This window comes from Lithobates pipiens, unplaced genomic scaffold (assembly GCF_037356315.1).
Source record: "Lithobates pipiens isolate NorthernLeopardFrog02 unplaced genomic scaffold, aLitPip1_a1.2 Scaffold_13, whole genome shotgun sequence".
Lineage (NCBI taxonomy): Eukaryota > Metazoa > Chordata > Amphibia > Anura > Ranidae > Lithobates > Lithobates pipiens.
In genome coordinates this window covers 526,238,679-526,259,065 of record NW_027507718.1, presented here as the reverse complement: position 1 = coordinate 526,259,065, position 20,387 = coordinate 526,238,679, and the positions used below count along the sequence as shown (strand labels likewise).

Here is a 20,387-nt window from a genome sequence, read left to right as displayed (position 1 = left end):
TCCGCTCGTCGGAAAGTTCGGCAGACCTCCGCTGCAAAGTCCGGCGGGTTGTATGTTGGACTAAGTCACCGGCTAGTCCAATCATGTGTACGCGGCATAAGAGACTGGTGAAGCTCTGGTCTCCTCATGTACTGTGTTTCTTTTCATACCCATCACCCGAAGACTGGCATAGCTCTGGTCTCCTTATGTACCATGGTTTCTCCTCTTACCCACCACCCATAGACTGGCATAGCTCTGGTCACCTCATGTACTGTGTCTCTCCTCTTACCCAACACCCATAGACTGGCATAGCTCTGGTCACCTCATGTACCGTGTCTCTTCTCTTACCCATCACCCATAGACTAGCAGAACTCTGATCTCCTCATATATGTTGTCTCTTCTCTTACCCACCACCCACAGACTAATAGAGCTCTGGTCTCCTCATTTACCGTGTCTCTTCTCTTACCCACCACCCACAGACTAGCAGAGCTCTGGTCTCCTCATGTGCCATGTCTCTTGTTTTGCTTTCCTAAGACCCTGCCTATCTTCTTTTAGACCCATTATCCACAAATTGGCAGAGCTCTTGTCTAGTCTTGCCCTCTTTTCTCAACCACCACCCATAGACTGGCAAAGCTTTGGCATGCTCATGCACAGTCTCTTCTTTTAGTACAAATGACAACCGCCCCAACCTACAACCGGCGTTTACAGAAAGGAGCACATGGAAGGGCAACACATGTCAAAGAACAACAAAGAAACATTTCCAGCTCATTTACCATCCAGTTTGCAACAAACTGAATTGCCCTGCCTAATGCCCTGTATACACGACCGGTTTTCCTGTTTGAATAAACTCTGAAGGTTTTTCCGAAGGAATGCCGCTGAAACTGTCTTGCGTACACACGATCACACCAAAGTCCGATCGTCAAGAACAGGGTGACGTACAGCACGAAAACTAGAAAAGGGAAGTTCAATAGCCAGTAGCCAATAGCTTCTGCCTCGTAAATGCTTCAGATCATGCGTAATTTTTTAGTCCGTCGAAGCAGCATACAGACGAGCGTTTTTCCTGAAAGGGAATTGGTTCCATCAGAAATATTTGGAACATGTTCTATTTCTAGGTCCGTCAGAATAAAGAAAAAAAAAAGACAGATGAGGCATACACATGATCAGAATATACGATGAAAAGCTTCCGTCTGACTTTTTCTGTCGGACATTCCGCTCATGTGTACGTGGCATAACAATTAATGTTAATACCAAAAGTTTAGTTTTCACACATTTGCAAATATGTGCGTAAGTTGCAGGGCCACTTCACGGCACCCTAGTTTGCTGCAGTCCGAACTCTCTACATTTTGAGAGTCTCCTGATTTGGAGCACATACTGTGTATAATGGATAGACTGAGGGCTCTTGTGCCTTGAGGGAGCCCACCCATCCTTAAAACTACAGGGATGCACTGGACACCCAGCAATAGCACAATGGCAGTGAAGGTATCCCGTGTGTCCCCTAATTAATAAACCAACAGTACAAACAAATGGCAACCGCCCCAACCTCTAACCAGTCTTTTTCAGTCCCACCATCCACAGACCAGCAAAACTCAGGTCTACTCATGTCCTTTCTATCTTCTCTCACCGAATACCCACAGACTGTTAGAAATCTAGTGTCCTCATAGACTGTGTAGATTCTTTCAGACCCACCAACTACAGGCTGGCAGATGTTTGATATCCTCATGCACTGTCCATCTTCTCTCACCCACCATCCACAGACTGCCTGAGCCCTGGTCTTCTCATGCACTGTCTGTCCTCTTCCAGGCCCACCATTCACAGACTGGCAGAGCTCTGGTCTCCTCATGCACTGTCTTTCCTCTTCCAGGCCCACCATTCACAGACTGGCAGAGCTCTGGTCTCCTCATGCACTGTCTATCTTTTTTCAGGCCCACCATCCACAGACTGGCATCCAAAGCTCTGATCTCTGAACTGGAACAAGGAACAGAGTCTCAGTCTGAAGATGTGAAGAAGAAGATCTTGGAGACCAGTCTGCAGTCTGGTGTTGTCTCCTCTCTCACAGCCTATGTAGCCGTCAACAAGGACACCAAGACACGTGTGGAGGGTCCTCCCGTGCGCAGGGATGTCCCAGCTCCAGGTATGTCATTGTCACATTTGAATGCAGCAGACCAATCCTTAATGGCAATAACAACTTATGTTTGGAAAGGCATCAAATAGTTACTTCTACTTTAGTTAATTATCAGCAATGACTATGGCAAATCTTTGTAATTACAGTCATCCAAAGAATATATTTTCTAAAAACTGATACTATTGGGTGTAGCGACCATAACCATGTCATGGAGTTTTGGGGTTATCAGTGGAAGGTAAACTCTGTTCTAACTAATCTGTACAGCTATATACTTGTCTACAGCAATCGATCTTATTCCAGGTTTATAAATTCAGATATTGTTGATGCCGAGTGTGACAGACGATTCATATGAATTACTCCTCCTCGTTATCACTTTTACTCGCTCCCACTTTCTAGTGTTACTCACTGACTTTCCTCCTGACCCTTCCAGGCAGGGGCTCCATGGCCAAATATAGGGAAACATAAGATGTCAGGACTGTTATAGGCTACATCTCTAATCAGTGGCCAGAAAACTCTTAACCCCCCATTTAGTACTGTGATAAATTGTATCTTAACCAAAAAACAAACATTTAATATAATGTTGCTTCTCAGCACTGCATATGAGGCAGAACCTTTTCAGCAAGTACAGAAAATACATTCTGATCATGCCATAAATGCTATGTCCAGGGCCTTCTTTATTATTAATTGGACCTTGGGCAAACATATTTTTTTGGGCCCTCCCAAATCCACTTAACTATGTGCAGGCTCAAGGGGAAGCTGCCTTGGGCCCCACAACAATGACTGGGCCCGGAGCAGCTGTCCCTTTTGCCCAGTGTTGAAGACGGCCCTGGCTATGTCCTTGTTCTTAAATGAAAGCGCAAACATTTATCTTTTATTATGTAAGCTACTAATCTCATCCATCCACCATGTACTGGAGATGAACACAGGTGCAAAGATGGACACGTTTAAAGTCCAGCCTGGGTGACAACCATGGCTTCCCACAGTGGAGAAAAAAGTGTAGGCAAGACGCAACAGGAAGTATGTTATTTGTAGGACCACCAGGTGAAAATAAAGGAAAAAAATTCAGAAAAAAAAGAAAACAAATGCAGCCACCACATCTAAGTACTAAGCTGCAATATATCAGATTTTTGGTTTCGGGTTTAGACACACTTTTAAATTCTTCCAGCCCTGATGACCGCAGTCACATATCATGGTGAGGAATCCACAAATAGTCTGTATGATGGTGTTTATCCCTCATCACCTGCCCTGTCTTACAGCATTGATGATGATGCGCTCAGGATTCCACGGAGGACCTAGAGTGATGGCTTGTTCTGCTCCCATGCCAATGTCTAAGAAAAAAGGGGGCGTATGTAAGTGCCATATTTTTTACTTTATTATTCTACTGTACAACCACTTTAGAAAGCTCATGATATTCTGGGAATTCTGTCATGGGTGCAGCCTTATCTGTAAGATAAAACAAATTTATTCTTATTAGTAAAAGTGTCCCTATTCCAGGACAGGTACGTTTGTTGGGTTGGGCTGATGGTTAGTGTGAATTGTAGCAAGCAAATGGTAGGGGACAGAGACAGCAGAGGGGTGGCCTGTGGAGCAGAGGAACTGTTGGCACGGATGGAGAGAATTAGGTGGTAATGGTGATGGACTGGTGACTGTCAGGGTTGTACTTTGAGGTGAGGGTAAATGATGGATGCAGAGAGGAATTACTGTGGGTGGAGGGGAGGTTGTTGGGGAGGAACACATTGCGATTGGGAACAGAAGTAGGCAAGGAGGGATACATTGTGAGCTGGGGGCGAGGTGCCCAGGAAGGGAGGTGCTGTGATTGGAGGGTGAAGTGACCAGGGAAGAAAAAAGCTGTAAGTGGAGGGTGAGCTAGGTGACTTGGCCAGGGAGGAATCTGAGTGAGGTGGCCAATGATGTGGTGTAACTGGGGGGATGAGAGGGAAGGGAGATGCTATGATGAGGAGAATATCTAAAATGGGCTTGAGAAGGTGCTGTGATGTAGGGAATACGGTGGATGGAGGGACGTCCTATGATCGGGAAAGTTGGTGAGAAGGAAGTAAAGAAGATGATATGTAAAGAATAAGGTGGGCAGGAGGGAGGCACTGTGACAAGGGGGGTTGATGAGATGGTGGAAGGAAGAATCTGTGAATAAAGACTAAGTTGAATGGGAGGAAGGCGCTGTGATGTAGGGGGATGAGGTTGGTGAGAAAGAGGTCCTATGACCAGGGAAGTTGGCGAGACAGACGTGAGGGAGATGCTGTGATGTAGGGTATAAGGTGGACAGGAGGAAGGCGCTGTGACAAGGGGGGGGTTGGTGAGATGGTGGAAGGAAGGATCGGTGATTAAAGACTAAGTTGAATGAGAGGAATGTGCTGTGATGTAGGGGGATGAGGTTGGTGAGAGAGAGGTCCTATGACCAGGGAAGTTGGTGAGACAGACGTGAGGGAGGTACTGTGATGTAGGGTATAAGGTGGATGGGAGAGGGGAGTTGACGAAATGGTGGAAGGAAGGATCTGTGATTAAAGTGCTAAGGTGAATGGGAGAAAGGTGCTGCGATACGGAAGGTAAGGTGGACAGGAGTGAAGTGCCGTGTTATAGGAGGTTGGTGAGATGGGTGTGAGGGAGGTGCTGTGATGTGGTGGGGGACAATGCATGGAGAGTTATCTGCTGGGAACCAATGTGCAGGGAGGGGAGTGATGTTTTTGGTAGGTGGCTGTGGTGGCAAGGTACAGGTGGCCAGCAGGCATTGTGCAACGTGCAGTTTATCGTGGATTGTTCGGGGACGTGCAATGTATGGTGTCCTTACAAATGTTCTGGCACAGTAGTTGAGCAATAAAGCCGAATTATTGGGGGGTAGGAAAAAAAAAAAACATGTTTCTTCATGTCCAAATTAATTTAATAATTTTGTTTCAGAAATTGTTTCGTTTGGTTTCAGAATTTCTTTCGTTTCTTTTCGTTTTCATTAAATTTCATTTTTGTTTATTCATTTTTTAACAAATTCCACATTTTCGGAAACAATTCAAATTCAGATCGGTCAAAAAATGATCTGTTAGGCCGCGTACACACGCGGGGACTGTTCGCTCAACTTTGTCCGCTGAACAGTGTTTCGGCGGACAGTCCGCTCGTGTGTGGGCTTTCAGCGGACAGTTTCAGCAGACAGTTGGACGGACAAGGTTTTTCGGAATTTCCGAAAAACTGTCCGCTGAAACCTTGTTTCAGCGAACAGTCCCCTCGTGTGTAGGCTTGTTCGTCAAACAAAGTTCCGCGCATGCTCAGAAAGAATTTATACGCCGAAGGTTGCATTGCAGTGTATAGGACGTCGTTTTCTAGTCCCGTCGTACGTGCCGTTCACGTCATCGCGCACGGTTTCAGCAAACTGTTTGTACGTCGTGTGTGGCCATGTCCGTCCATTCTAATTTTGAGCGGACTGTCCGCTGAAACTGTTTGACGAACAAAGTTGAGCGAACAGTCCCCGCGTGTGTACGCGGCCTTATTGTTCTGCTCCTTTGATTGGTTGATAAGCAGTGGGCCGCCGCTTCCTTAACAACTGATAACTCAGTTGTTGGCAAAACAAAGGTGCAAGTTGGTACTGACTTGTATTCCAATGTTTCACTTCTTCCTCAGTTTATCTCCATCACTCAGCTAATGTGACCCCAAAACTGATGGAGAAAGGCAGGGGAGGGTCAAAGAAGCATGCTATGCTCCTTATCAACTGACAATGTCATTGGTCGTTAGTATTTCAGCCGCTAGAAGTTCATAATGGTGCACAATCAAAACTTGTGGCTTTGTGTAAGTAAAAGGCAGCCTTCATCCACCCGAAGCCTTGTATACAATTTTTGGGCAATTTTTAGGCATTTTGCTGAGACACCCCTGAAGAAAGCTCAAGGCACCCTGGTTGAAGAAGGCTGCTCTAGAGCAGCCTTTCTCAAACTTTTCAACACAGAGGAACCCTTGAAATACTTCTCTGGTCTCGGGGAACCCCTGCTAAAAATTAGAAATCTACAACTCATGATACATTAGTGTGATGGTCAGTGGGATGAATGGTCCTTACACTTGTGGTCATAGGGAAGAATTACCTCCTTACAGATAGCTAAAAAGATGAATGGTGTTGGTGGGAACTTATCTGAGAGGCAGAAATTTGTCCAATGCTGAAGGAACCCCTACAACCTCTGGAGGAACCCTAGGGTTCCACGGAACCCTGGTTGAGAATCACTGCTCTAGAGCTATGTTTCCCCAGACAGGACCTTCTCTTCACCCTATCCTAGCTATGACCTTATTTTACTAAACCCTGGCTGACTATTCCAAGGGACCTTGTCACTGCTACAGCTGATCCAATGGTCATAGAACATTTGGAGCAAATGGTAGCAATTTTAAGCTACAGTTGTGCTGGGCTGCTGGAGGAGCGACGTTCTCAATCAGTGGAGAGGGCAGTGTTAAATGATCTAGCAGATTTAGATGGACTTTACATAAGTGACTAAGGATTTAAAGCCCAACTCCAGTGATCACTTATTAACCAATTGCCGACTGCGCTATAGCCAAATGGTGGCTACAGAGTGGTCATCCAGTTCTGTCCAATCACAGCCCATTGCATGTAAGCAAATGCCGGATATCGGCATTTACTTTCCTCAGCGCTGTCACTGTTTGAGGAAAGGATAGCCAATAACCATTGTTCCTGTGACAAGGCACACCTATACTGATAATCAGGGCACTGATTATCAGTGCAGCCTCATCAGTGCAGCATATCAGTGCTTATTAGTGCCGCTGCATCAGTGCTCATCAGTGCAGCATATCAGTGCTCATCAGTGCAGCCTCATCATTGTCCATCAGTGCAGCTTATTAGTGCCCATCAGGGCCCATCAGCTTGTTGACCTGGGAGGAGTCCTATGCATCCTGTCGTGCAGTGTGACTGATGCCGAGTACACACGTAGCAGACTATCCAGCAGACTTAGTCTGGCGGACTGTCCGCCGGACTTTCCGAACGAGCTACCTGCCCACACGCGGTACTTTTGCGGCGTACTAAGTCCGCCGTACTTTTGAAATGAACGGACTCGCCCACACACACACGGAGGAAAGTCCGCTCCTTTTGAGCGCGGCTCCAGGTAGCCGGACCAGCGAAGTAAGCTTTGCTGGCCCCGTCACCTGGTATGGAGTTAAAGGGGAATCCCTACGACCGAAAAATCGGTGTGGGGGTCCCCTCCTAGGTCCATATCAGACCCTTATCCAAGCACACTAACCGGCCGGCCAGGAAAGGGGGTGGGGACGAGCGAGCACGCCCCCCCCTCCTGAGCCGTACCAGGCCGCGTGCCCTAAACATGGGGGGGGTGCCTTGGGGAAGGAGGGGCCGCGCGGGCCCCCCACCCCAAAGCACCCTGTCCCCCATGTTGATGAGGACAAGGGCCTCTTCCCGACAACCCTGGCCATTGGTTGTCGGGGTCTGCGGGCTTATCGGAATCCGTGAGCCCCCTTTAATAAGGGGGCCCCCGGATCCCAGCCCCCCACCCTATGTGATTGAGTATGGGGTACAATGTACCCCTACCCATTCACCTGTGAAAAAAAGTAAAAAAAAAACACAACACACAGGGGTTAAAATAGTTTATTGCACAGCTCCGGGGGTCTTTTTCCGTCTTCGGAGGTCTTCTCACTGGACTCCTCCTCCTCTATCTTCTGCTCTTTTGCTAGCTCTTTCACTAGCGGAGGAGCCCGACTTTCTGCTTCGCCGCCGCCGCCCTCTTCTTTGACTTTGGGGGTCTTGTCCCCCTCTTCGGTTCTTCTTGCCGGGCCACCGCGCCTTCTTCTAGCTCTTTTACAAGTGGTGGCCCGGTCTTCTGTCACCGCTGCCGCCGTCTTCTGTTCTTCTCTTCTGGAGATGTTGCCTCATCGCTGTCTCCGGTCACTATGACAGGACACGCGGCGTGCGGCGACTTATATAGTGACATCACCGGATGATGTCCCCGCCCATTATGATGTCACAGTCTCAGAGTCCGCCGGACTTTTCCACCGGATTGTTTGATCGTGTGTACGCGGCATGAGTCATCATTGTTCAAGTCTTGCCTCCTGTAGCTCCACCTGACTTACCTGACCTTGCAACATGGGACTATTCTGGTGGACGGTCATCTGAACCAGATTCATTCTAACGACGCCTTGATGATGGGGTAATCCAACCAATGTCCCACTGCGGCAAAAGAAATAGATTGAATCCTGTCAAGGGCAGATCATGTTCCTGACTTGTCGACCATTTACATGGAAGGTACGGAAAATTGGCTATATCTGGATGCAGGGGAGTGGTCCCTACAACCGGAGTGTTACAGGTGGGGGATGCCAGCTGTGGAATTCCTTGCCCCAAATTCAACAGCAGACTTGACAGGTTTGTCTAGAGGTACAGGGATTCTCTATCGGAAGCAGCGAATGCTCTGGTGAGCCATAGGGATCAATTGACCCTTTTCATTTTCCTCACCTAAAATTTTTTCCTCATCCTCTTTGCTGGATCAAGATGGAAGTCATTCCAGTGACCCTCATTGCTCTGGATGGGCCAAGGCGATTGTGGCACTCTGATCTGATAAGACTCCTGGTGGGTGCTCCATTAGCTCTACCAGATCATTTGGATCTTCAGTCTCAAAGACCAAGTTACCATCCTGCTTCACACTCGTTGGCTTAATGGCATGGCTGTTGAATCCCAGGTTCTGGGAGTCAGGGGGTATCTCTGAGCCAGTGATTCCTAGGGCATTAAAAGCTAGGAAGTCTTTTATCCTTCAAGGTCTATCATGGGATCCCTAGAAGCTCCATGGAATGAATCCTCTGCTTCCTACAGCTAGGCCTGGACCAGTGTTTGTCTCTCAGCACAAAGGTCAGGTTTATGCATTTTCTATGTTTTAGTGACTGTTGGCCTCTCATTCCTTGATTAAGTCAATTATACAGAGAGCCCCCCATGTAGTTCCCCCTATTTGTTCCCAGTGACTCTGAAGAACCTTAATCTGGTTCTCTCTTTGCTTCAGAAACTGTCATTTGAACATAGTAGAAACATCCCTCTCTCTTTTCTGACCCGGAAGGTGATATTCCTTGTAGCCATCACCTTTGCAAGGAGAATTTCCAACCTTGTGGCCTTACCTAACAAGAAACCCCCATAAAGTCCTCTGGAGGTTGTATACAGTACATTGTACACAATTAGGGGAAGCCAAACACCTAGTTTTCTGCAATCAAATTGGGGATAGGTAGGTTGTGAGGGTATAATGTACTAACCTGTAAAATGAATCAACATGTTGAACAGCAGGTGAGACTAACCTGTAAAGAGCAAATGCCGTCCCATTTCTTTGTAGACACAACTGGCATTAATGTTTGCTATTTAGTCTTAACAGCTAGTAGTGTTTTACCCAATTTGGTATTCAATAACTGGGAAAAGAGAGTCGAGAGTAACCCTTTGGGACCATTGTAATTTCAAAACGACTATTAGCCCTTGTACACACGGTCGGACATTCCGACAACAAAATCCGTCTGATTTTTCTCAGAATTTTGTCCGAAACTGGTGTTGCATACACACGGTCGGACAAAGTTGTCGGAAAATCCGTTTGTTCATTACGACGGGACTAGGTTCAGGCTAGTAGCCAATAGCTTTGGTCTCGTGATTTGATCTGAGCATTTGTGGCACTTTGTCCGATCGTTTACGGAGAATTCGGATCGGACAAAGTCCGATCGGATCATGTTGTCGGAAAATTGTATATCCAGCTCTCAAACTTTGTTGGTCGGGCATTCCAACGGAAAAAGTCCGATGGAGCCCACACACGGTCGGATTATCCGACAACGAAGTTTTCCGTCGGAATTTCCGACCGTGTGTACAAGGGCTTAGAGAGAAAGATTGGCAAATCATGATCTCTAAATTGTGTCTCCAGACCATAGCGTAGTAAAAATGTATTTTAAAAGAAACTGTGAAGCAGTCCATGTTTCTATTGTAGTGGTGAGTAAATGAGTACCTTGAACCAAGAAAGAGAAAAACCACTGCGTCGGACTTTAGAGGCAGATTGGACCATAGAATTTTTGTGAAAAATTCCTGTTTTTATTTATACATAGAAAAAGAAGGTAACATATGCAAAATATCAAAAAAATTCATTTAAAAACATGTAATTAGATATATGTTCAGTCGGCGCAGCAATGGCCAGAAATTTCCAAACTATAATTCACGTTACATGATCTCGGGTGAGGGAGCCACCTGTGCGTCAACGTGTTTCGCTGGTCTGCTTCCTCAGGACACACATTGGGGTAAGTATAAAAACAGGCCTCACTTGCCTAAATGTGAGTATGCATGCATACAAAGTCTCCCTGGGCAGGCACTGGAGCAACAGGAATGGCCAAGCAAGGTATACCCCAAGTCGTCTGATATAATCAGAAAATTGATATTGAAAGAAGAGGCATTTACAAGGCACACATAAGTTGTGTTGAAGACAAAAAGCTGCATAGAAGAAGGTAAATTGGCATCGGCAAATACTGACTGTGAGAGAAATAGAAGCCAGATCTTGATATCTTAATGTCAGTTGGGAAGCTTCTGGTGAAGGGTCATTGCATATGAAGTTCATTTATGGAGTATATACGGCACATGTCCCCAGACCTTCCAAGGCCATTCAGTGCAGCCATATAACAACCCGGGGAGCTCCCTGAATGGTAGCTCCCTGGGTTGTTATATGCGATCCTATTGGCCACAGAGGAGGAGGAGGGAGGAGACACAGGGGAAGCCCCCGTGAAGCACCAGCAGGAGGAGGAGACACCGCCCAGAGGGAGCGCTGCCCGTGACCTAGATGGGTAAGTGCGGGGCTGGTGACCGACCAACTGGGGTGGGTGCCTGTGACCCTACCAATCCCCACTCCAAAAAAAATGTACCACCAGTCGCTAGCGAACATATAATTTACATAACTTACCAGAGTCAAAAACTTAAATTTACCTACACTGACACTACTAGAACACTAGAGGGTGCTACACATGTATATAGGGAACAAGTAGGGAAATCTGTCAGAGATTGAAAGTAAAAGGACACATTTCTTTCTGTTATGTTTTAACAGCACTTTCGTTTGGGGGACCACCTGCGATGTTTCGCAGTGCGACTGAAGATAGGGCTATGAGAGGTAAGAAGGACAATCATCTATTTTTTTCCAGTTACAACATCATGATTAATCACCTCAAAAAAAAAAGTAGCTGCAATAATATGCAAATAGTCGTGGACCGTGGCATTGATATGTAAATAGAGGCGGCATTCATATGTATATCATGTCCCCCTGAGGTCACATCCACCATTACTTCTGCTGAATGCTGCCCACTGGTGAGGTAAAGGGGCATGCTTGAAAGTCCTGCCTACAACTGTGGTCAATAAGCCGAACATCAGCCTGTTTTGCAAAGGCAGGCAGTGAGGCGATGATGTGCTGTGACCTTTAGCAACCAATCCGTGAGCAGTAATGCTGTGCAGTAACCTCTAGCAACCTGTTAGTGAGTGGTATAGATGTTCAGTAACCTCTAGCAATCAATCAGTGAGCAGTATTGATTGGATGCTAGAGATTACTGTACCAATCAACAAGCAGAAGTCATGTGCTGTAACCTCTAGAAAATAACAGTGACCCATAATGTGTGCTGTAACCTCTGACAGCCAGTCAGTGAGCGGTAATAATACACTGTAACCTCTGGCAACCAATCCCAAATGCTGCCTGATCTGATTCAGTAAACTGAATTTGAGTCTAACTGCTATTTATTGTATGTCTCAAAGCATGTGGAGGGAAAAATTGCGTGGAAGAGGGGGGCCCCAAGAAAATGTTTGCCCAGGGTCCAGTCAATATTAAAGATGGCCCTGATACCACACTGTACCCAAATTAAATCTTAGTTTTTTTTCTCACACAAATAGAGCTTTCTTTTGCTGGTGTTTAATCACCACTGTTTTCATCTGCCGCTCCATAGAGGTGAATGGAGGATCTGATTGGGTCAGACAGATCATGTTAAAGGGGCCTAAGGCTACTTTTACACTGATGGTCTGCGGTCTACCCGCACCTGTGGCTTTCTTGCAGGTTAGCTGTACTTTGCTATAGAATTCTATCATATCCTGCAGGTGTGGTGCACAATCTGAAAGTTACACCTGCAGATCAGTTTAAAAGCAGCCCAGTAACCACTGCAGAACAGATATGTCAATATATTCACTGTGATTTTAGTAATAAACTTGCTGTCCCAGGCAGAGTGAATTTGGTATCACTCCACCTATAACAGGAGCCGGTGCTATACAGGAAGCATTGGCTTATGCGGCACTGCCCCGCAGCTGCTTGCTTCCTCTACCGCTGGCTTCATTCACAAAACTGATGCTCTGGCATGGTGGGTAGACAACCTGAAATCTGGGCTTGCCAATCCGCCATCCCAGAGCAGGAGGTCGCGGGCCACATCAGAGGGCTTCGTGGGCCACATGTGGCCCCCGGGCCACTGGTTGGGCACCCCTGGCCTACAAGTTATGGTATATACAGTATTTCCCAAAATTGAGTACACCCCTCACATTTTTGGAAATATTCTATCTTTTCATGTGACAACACTGAAAAAATGTCACTTTGCTACAATGTAAAGTAGTGAGTGCACAGCTTGTATAACAGTGTAAATTTGCCGTCCCCTCAAAATAAATCAACACACAGCCATTAATGTCTAAACCACTGGCAACAAAAGTGAGTACATCACTAAGTGAAAATGTCCAAATTGGGCCCAATTAGCCATTTGACTTGTTAGTGTTACAAGGTCTCAGGTGTGAATGGGGGGTAGGTGTGTTAAATTTGGTGTTATCACTCTCACTCTCTCATACTGGTCACTGGAAGTTCAACATGGCACCTCATGGCAAAGAACTCTCTGAGGATCTTAAAAAAAAGAATTGTTGCTCTACATAAAGATGGCCTAGGCTATAAGAAGATTGCCAAGTCCCTGAAACTGATCTGCAGCATGGTGGCCAAGACCATACAGAGGTTTAACAGGACAGGTTTCACTCAGGACAGGCTTCGTCATGGTCAACCAAAGAAGTTGCGTGCACATGCCCACCGTCATATCCAGAGGTTGTCTTTAGGAAATAGATGTATGAGTGCTGCCAGCATTGCTGCAGAGATTGAAGGGGTGGGGGGGTCAGCCTGTCAGTGCTCAGACCATACTCCGCACACTGCATCAAATTGGTCTGCATGGCTGTCATCCCAGAAGGAAGCTTCTTCTAAAGATGCACAAGAAAGCCTGCAAACAGTGTGTTTAAGACAAGCAGACTAAGGAAATGGATTACTGGAACCGTGTCCTGTGGTCTGTAAAGAACAAGATAAACGTATTTGGTTCAGATGGTGTCAAGCGTGTGTGGCGGCAACCAGGTAAGGAGTACAAAGACAAGTGTGTCTTACCTATGGTCAAGCATGGTGGTGGGAATGTCATGGTCTGGGGTTGCATGAGTGCTGACGGCACTGGGGAGCTACAGTTCATTGAAGGAACCATGAATGCCAACATGTACTGTGACATACTGAAGCAGAGCATGATCCCCTCCCTTCAGAGACTGGGCCACAGGGCAGTATTCCAACATAAGGACCCCAAACACACCCCCAAGATGCCCACTGTCTTGCTAAAGAAGCTGAGGGTAAAGGTGATGGACTGGCCAAGCATGTCTCCAGACCTAAACCCTATTGAATATCTGTGGGGCATCCTCAAATGGAAGGTGGAGGAGCGCAAGGTCTCCAACATCCACCAGCTCTGTGATGTCATCATGGAGGACGGGAAGAGGACTCCAATGGCAACCTGTGAATCTCTGGTGACCTCCATGCCCAAGAGGGTTAAGGCAGTGCTGGAAAATAATGGTGGCCACACAGAATATTGACACTTTGGGCTCAATTTGGACATTTTCACTTAGGGGTGTACTCACTTTTGCTGCCAGTGGTTTAGACATTAATGGCTGTGTGTTGAGTTATTTTGAGGGGACAGCAAATTTACACCATTATACAAGCTGTACACTCACTACTTTACATTGCAGCAAAGTGCCATTTCTTTAGTGTTGTCACATGAAAAAATAGAATAAAATATTTACAGAATTGTGAGGGGTGCACTCACTTTTGTGAGATACTGTACATTTGAAAATTCATCAGTCCTGATGTACTGACATCTTATGTCTTGAGGCCCTAAATTGCCAAGACATTACAAATATCCCCCCAAATGACCCCTTTTTTGGAAGTAGACAGTCTAATGTATTTATGAGGAGGAATTGTGAGTTTTTTTTTGTATTTTTTGGAAAATTAAGAAATTAAAAAAAAAATTTTTTTTTATATATATATATATATATAATTTTTTTTTTTTTTTCACAAGTTATTTCTAACTGGGCATACTTACAATTACACCCCAAAACACATTCTGCTATGCTTCCTGAGCATCGGTATATCACATGTGGGAGACTTTCACAGCCTAGATGCATAGAGTGACACAACTTCCAAGGAACACCTTCAGGAATTCTAAGGGCATAAATTATGCATCTGATTTCCTGACTACCTATCACATTTTGGAGGCCCTGAAGCACCAGGGCAGTGGAAACACCCACAAAATGACACCATTTTGGAAAGCAAACACACCAAGGAATTTAATAAAAGGCATAATGGGTCTTTTGAAAATGTAATTGTGTTGCCATACGTTGTGGTTAAATGTAGGAAAGAAAATGAAATGTATTTTTTTATTACACAAAGTTGTAAATAAGATATTTTTAACAAATAACATAGACATACTTCGAAATACACCCAAAAACACATTCCACTACTTGTTCTGAGTAAGGTGATACCAAGTGTGAGACTTTCACAGCCTAGCCACACAGAGAGGCCCAACATCCAAGAAGTACCTTAAGGTGTTCAAGGAGCATAAATTAAACATCTAATTTCCCAAAATCTATCATTTTTGGAGGCCCTGGAGCACAAGTAGTGGAAATCAGTGGGTACACTGGCTCTGCTGACACTGGTTTGGGTATGGCGGTGATCAGGATGCTGATATGGGGTATGACAGTGATCAGGATGCTAGTGTGAGGCATGATGGTGATCAGTGCACTGCCATGGGGTATGACGGTGGTCAGAACACTGGTATGGCAGTGATTGGGATGCTAGTATGGGGTATGGCAGGGATCAGGATGCTGGTATGGCATATGGCAGTGATCGGGATGCTTGTATGACGTATGGCATTGATCAGGAAGCTATTATGGGATATGGTGGTGATCGGGGTGCAGGTATGGTGGTAACCCAGGTGCTAGTATAGGGTATGGTGGTGATCAGGACACTGGTATTGCATATGGCGGTGTCCAGGATGTTAGTATGGGGTATGGCGGCAATCTGGATGCTGGTATAGGGTATGGAGGTGATCAGGACGCTGGCATGGTGGTGATCAGGATGCTGATATGGGGTATGACAGTGATCAGGATGCTAGTATGAGGCATGATGGTGATCAGTGCACTGGTATTGGTTATGACAGTGGTCAGGACACTGGTATGGGGTATGGCAGTGATCGGGATGCGAGTATGGGGTATGGCAGTGATCAGTATGCTGGTATGATGTATGGTGTGATTAGGATGCTGGTATGGGGGAGTGGCGGTAATCAGGACAGTGATAAGAGGTATAGCGATGATCAGGATGCTGGTATGGCATATGGCAGTGATCGGGAGGTTTGTATGAGGTATGGTGTTGATCAGGAAGCTATTATTGGGTATGGTGGTGATCAGGGTGCAGGTATGGTGGTAATCAGGGTGCTATTATAGGGTATGGTGGTGATCAGGACACTGGTATTGCATATGGTGGTGTCCAGGATGTTAGTATGGGGTATGGCGGCAATCTGGATGCTGGTATAGGGTATGGAGGTGATCAGGACGCTGGCATGGTGGTGATCAGGATGCTGATATGGGGTATGACAGTGATCAGGATGCTAGTATGAGGCATGATGGTGATCAGTGCACTGGTATTGGTTATGACAGTGGTCAGGACACTGGTATGGGGTATGGCAGTGATCGGGATGCGAGTATGGGGTATGGCAGTGATCAGTATGCTGGTATGATGTATGGTGTGATTAGGATGCTGGTATGGGGGAGTGGCGGTAATCAGGACAGTGATAAGAGGTATAGCGATGATCAGGATGCTGGTATGGCATATGGCAGTGATCGGGAGGTTTGTATGAGGTATGGTGTTGATCAGGAAGCTATTATTGGGTATGGTGGTGATCAGGGTGCAGGTATGGTGGTAATCAGGGTGCTATTATAGGGTATGGTGGTGATCAGGACACTGGTATTGCATATGGTGGTGTCCAGGATGTTAGTATGGGGTATGGCGGAAATCTGGATGCTGGTATAGGGTATGGTGGTGATCGGGACACTGGTATGGCGGTGATCAAGATGCTGGTATTGTGGTGATCAGGATGCTGCTATTGTGGTGATCTGCATGCTGGTATGGGGTATGACCGTGATCAGGATGCTGGTATGTGGTATTGTGGTGACCAGGACACTGATATTGCATATGGTATGGGGTATGACAGTGATCAGGATGCTAGTATGGGGTATAGCAGTGATCAGGACACTGGTATGGGGGCATGGCAGTGATCAGGATGTTAGTATGGGATATGGCGGTGATCAGGACATTGTTATGGTTGCAATCTGGATGCTGTTATGGTGGTGATGAGAGCACTGGTATGGGGTATGGTGGTGATCAGGACACTGGTATTGGGTATGATGGTGATCAGAGCGCTGGTATTGGGTATGACAGTGATCAGAACACTGGTATGGGGTATGGCAGTGGTTAGGGTGCTGGTACGAGGTATGGTGGTGTTCCTTTGAGCACTGGTGACCTTGGGACACAGATGACAGGGGACAGGGGCCTGGCTGCACTCTTTATTAATTTTATACTGGGGCAGTGATCAGGGACACTGGGGGCAGGCTGGCACTGCAGCCTGTGAGTGTACATGTAGTGTGATAGGCTGATGTACGCTCACAGGCTGCAGTAACGGTTCTTACAGCTGATCTCTTTGAGAACAGAGAGAACCAATGTTTACCTTCGGTTTCTATTGTTTACCATGTGATTGCTGTGATTGGACACGCATGAACCTCTGATGCTGTGGGACATATGTGTATGTCCCCTTGCATCAGCGCTGCTCCCATTCAGCTGTTTATATATATATATATATATATATATATATATATATATATAATGGGCCAGACGGGAAATGGTTAAAGTGTATGTAAAGCAAAAAATATATATATATCTGCATACACATTTCCCCATCTTTTATCCATTAAAATGCTTCAAGTACAGAAAAATAGCCATTGATCTGCCAGAAATCCAGTGAGCTTCTAACTTCCTGTTTGGGTCGGCAACACTGAAATCCACAGTCACTCCTCCCCTTGTTATATTCTGCCCAACAATGGATTTTCACCCATCTTTGTCTTTTTCCAGCCCTACCCAGATCCTTACGTTGATTTCCTACCAAGCAAAACAATGCCATTGCCTTGACTTCCAGGAGCCTGCCCTCACACTGCATAGGGAAAGGGCTCTTAGGGGACGTAGTTCTAGGGGAGGGGGGTGTCTGTATAAATAGGAACAGAGCATCCCTGTAAGCCCTTGTACACATGGTTGGACATTCCGATGGACAATGTCCGATCGGACCGTGTTGTCGGATAATCCGACAGTGTGTGGGCTCCATCGGACTGTTTCCGTCGGAGTATCCGACGGACCAAGTTTTCCAGCTTGGCTATAAAATTTTCCGACAACATGATCCGATCGGACTTTGTCCGATCATCTGTAGAGAATTCCGATCGGACAAAGTGCCACGCATGCTCAGATCAAATTCCTAGACCAAAGCTATTGGCTACTAGCCTGAACATAGTCCTGTCCTCACGTTAAGTACGATCGGATTTTCTGACAACTTTATCCGACTGTGTGTATGCAACAGTTTCGGACAAAATCCGTCGGACAAAATCCGACGGATTTGGTTGTCGGAATGTCCGACCGTGTGTACAAGGGCTCAGACGTTTACAAGTCTGGTGTGGATGTCAGAGAGAGGCTGTTTCTTACTAGAAAAATATGAATGTCGGGACATGGTCTAGACTGGGAGAGGGAGGTTTGGGGTTGAATTTTGGAAATGCCTGGAAATACCCTTTAATGCCCCATGCTGTGATGTGGCTTTTAACTTATCCATATGGCTTCTCCGTGACCATCTCCAATTTCTGATGCTCTAAATGGGTGACACTGCAGGAGCACAGCTGGGAGATGGGGACAGAGCGTTGTCACCTTCTAACAGGAAGTGCCTGAATGAGGACCTTCATGGCAGGATCTGCAGGGATTATTTTAATTAAACTGAAAGCCTCAGAAAAAAAGAAAAAAAAAATACTTTTTGCTAATTTTTAAATGAGCTTAACATGTTAAAGATTACATATATTAAATGATTGTTCTGGGTTTAGATTCATTAGAACTGTTTTTGTTTTTTTTGTTGTTGTTTTTTTAAGTATACGGCCTCATGCACACGGACGTTTTTACAGCCGCTTTTTTGAGCTTTTTTTGCAGCTTAAAAACGGCTGTCCATGTTAGTCTATGGCTTCATGCCCACCTAGGCGTTTTTGAGCTGCAAATGGCATAGGCGTTTTTAAGCTGTAAAAAAAACCCAGGACCAGTGTGTTCCGTGGCGTGGAGCTAGAGCTGTAAAAACGCGAATCGTGGGAAAACGCGCACAAACGCGCAACATATTTTCTTCGTTTTCTGAGTGCTATAGCCAAGAGATGTGTTTCTTAAAAAACGCTACTTAACGCTAACGCTAAAAAACGTGCAAAAACGCCAATGCAAAACGTGGTAAAAATCAAGTTTTTAACGACGATTTTTCCAGGCATCGGAGCTAGCTTTGCAGCCAGTTTTTTAAAACGTCCGTGTGCATGAGCACTAAATGTTATCCTACCTTTGTTACTTAATGTTTTTTTTTGTCTGTTTTCATCCCTGCCAGCACCTGCCCAACGCCCACCACCACCCCCACCCCCACCAGCACCGGCAGTCCCAGAGACCCCCGCTCTTTTTAGGCTGATCTCCCTGCAGAACGCAGACGGATCCTGGAACCTGACCCCCCAAATCTCCGCTGTCCTGGGAATATCTGAGACAGACATCAAGACCGGGAACCCCGACCAGGTACTCTGTTACCGAACCATGATTGCAAGATTTTATGTTTACCTGAGAATCATTTTATATATATATATATATATATATATATATATATATATATATATATATATATATATATATATATATATATATATATTTCTGACTATAATAAAGAAAGAAAAGAAACTTACTATCTGCAGGTGGTGTTTGATGGCTGACTTGCAGCCTCCAAAATCCAAATCTGTCCCTGTTGGTTGATGTCTGGTCAGGGGCGGACTGACCATTCGGGCGCTCGGGCACTGCCTGAGGGCCCCATGCCACCAAAGGGCCCTATCAGGGTTGCCAGCCTCAATTAAACCAGGCACAGTATATAAAAATCTGTGTTTTTAAAAAAAATCACAAGATTATAGCTGCCCCACCTCTCCAGTACCTTTTCAGTGTGTGTGTATGTGTATTCTGTGTGTGTATACAGTATGTGTATGTTGTGTGTCTGTGTGTGTGTATACTGTATGTGTGTGTTTGTATACTGTGTGGCCATCATCTATTGCCTGGGGGGCTCCATAATCTCCTATTGCCGGGGGGCCCCATGAGTTGTCAGTCCTCCCCTGTCTGGTCAAAGACTTGCTGTTAGGTTAATTGGCTTCTGTCTGAAATTGGCCCAAGTGTATGAATGTGAGTTGGGGACCTTGGGTTGTGGGGCTCCTTGAGGGTAGGGACCGATGGGAGTGTGCGATGTAGTCGCGAAGCGCTGCGTAAATTGACGGCGCTATATGGGTACATTGAATAAAAATAATATAATAATAGATGAGCATCTTAACCACTTAAGCCCCTGACCACTTGGCTGGCCAAAGACCAGAGCACTTTTTGCGATTCGGCACTGCGTCACGTAACTGACGATTGCGTGGTCGTGCGTCGTGGCTCCCAAACAAAATCAGCGTCCTTTTTATTTCCCTCAAATAGAGTTCTCTTTTGGAAAAAAAAACGCATTATTTTTAACTTTTTGCTATAATAAATATCCCCCAAAAAATATATAAAAAAAATGTTTTTCCCCTTAATTTAGGACAATACGTTTTCTTGTACATATTTTTGGTAAAAAAAAAAAAAAAATCGCAATAAGCGTTTATTGATTGGTTTGTGCAAAAGTTATAGCGTCTACAAAATAGGGGAAAGTT

General features: G+C 45.7%; 1 protein-coding gene across 1 annotated transcript in view; it reads left to right on the top strand.

Annotated features, from left to right (window-relative positions):
• Positions 1 to 20,387, top strand: part of LOC143975638 (von Willebrand factor A domain-containing protein 5A-like) — a 79,301-nt gene that overhangs the window by 48,735 nt on the left and 10,179 nt on the right. The window contains exons 14-17 of the mRNA XM_077478127.1: positions 1,902 to 2,110; positions 3,358 to 3,450; positions 11,143 to 11,205; positions 19,064 to 19,242. Coding sequence (XP_077334253.1) covers positions 1,902 to 2,110; positions 3,358 to 3,450; positions 11,143 to 11,205; positions 19,064 to 19,242 — 544 coding nt within the window. The remainder of the gene's footprint in view (positions 1 to 1,901; positions 2,111 to 3,357; positions 3,451 to 11,142; positions 11,206 to 19,063; positions 19,243 to 20,387) is intronic.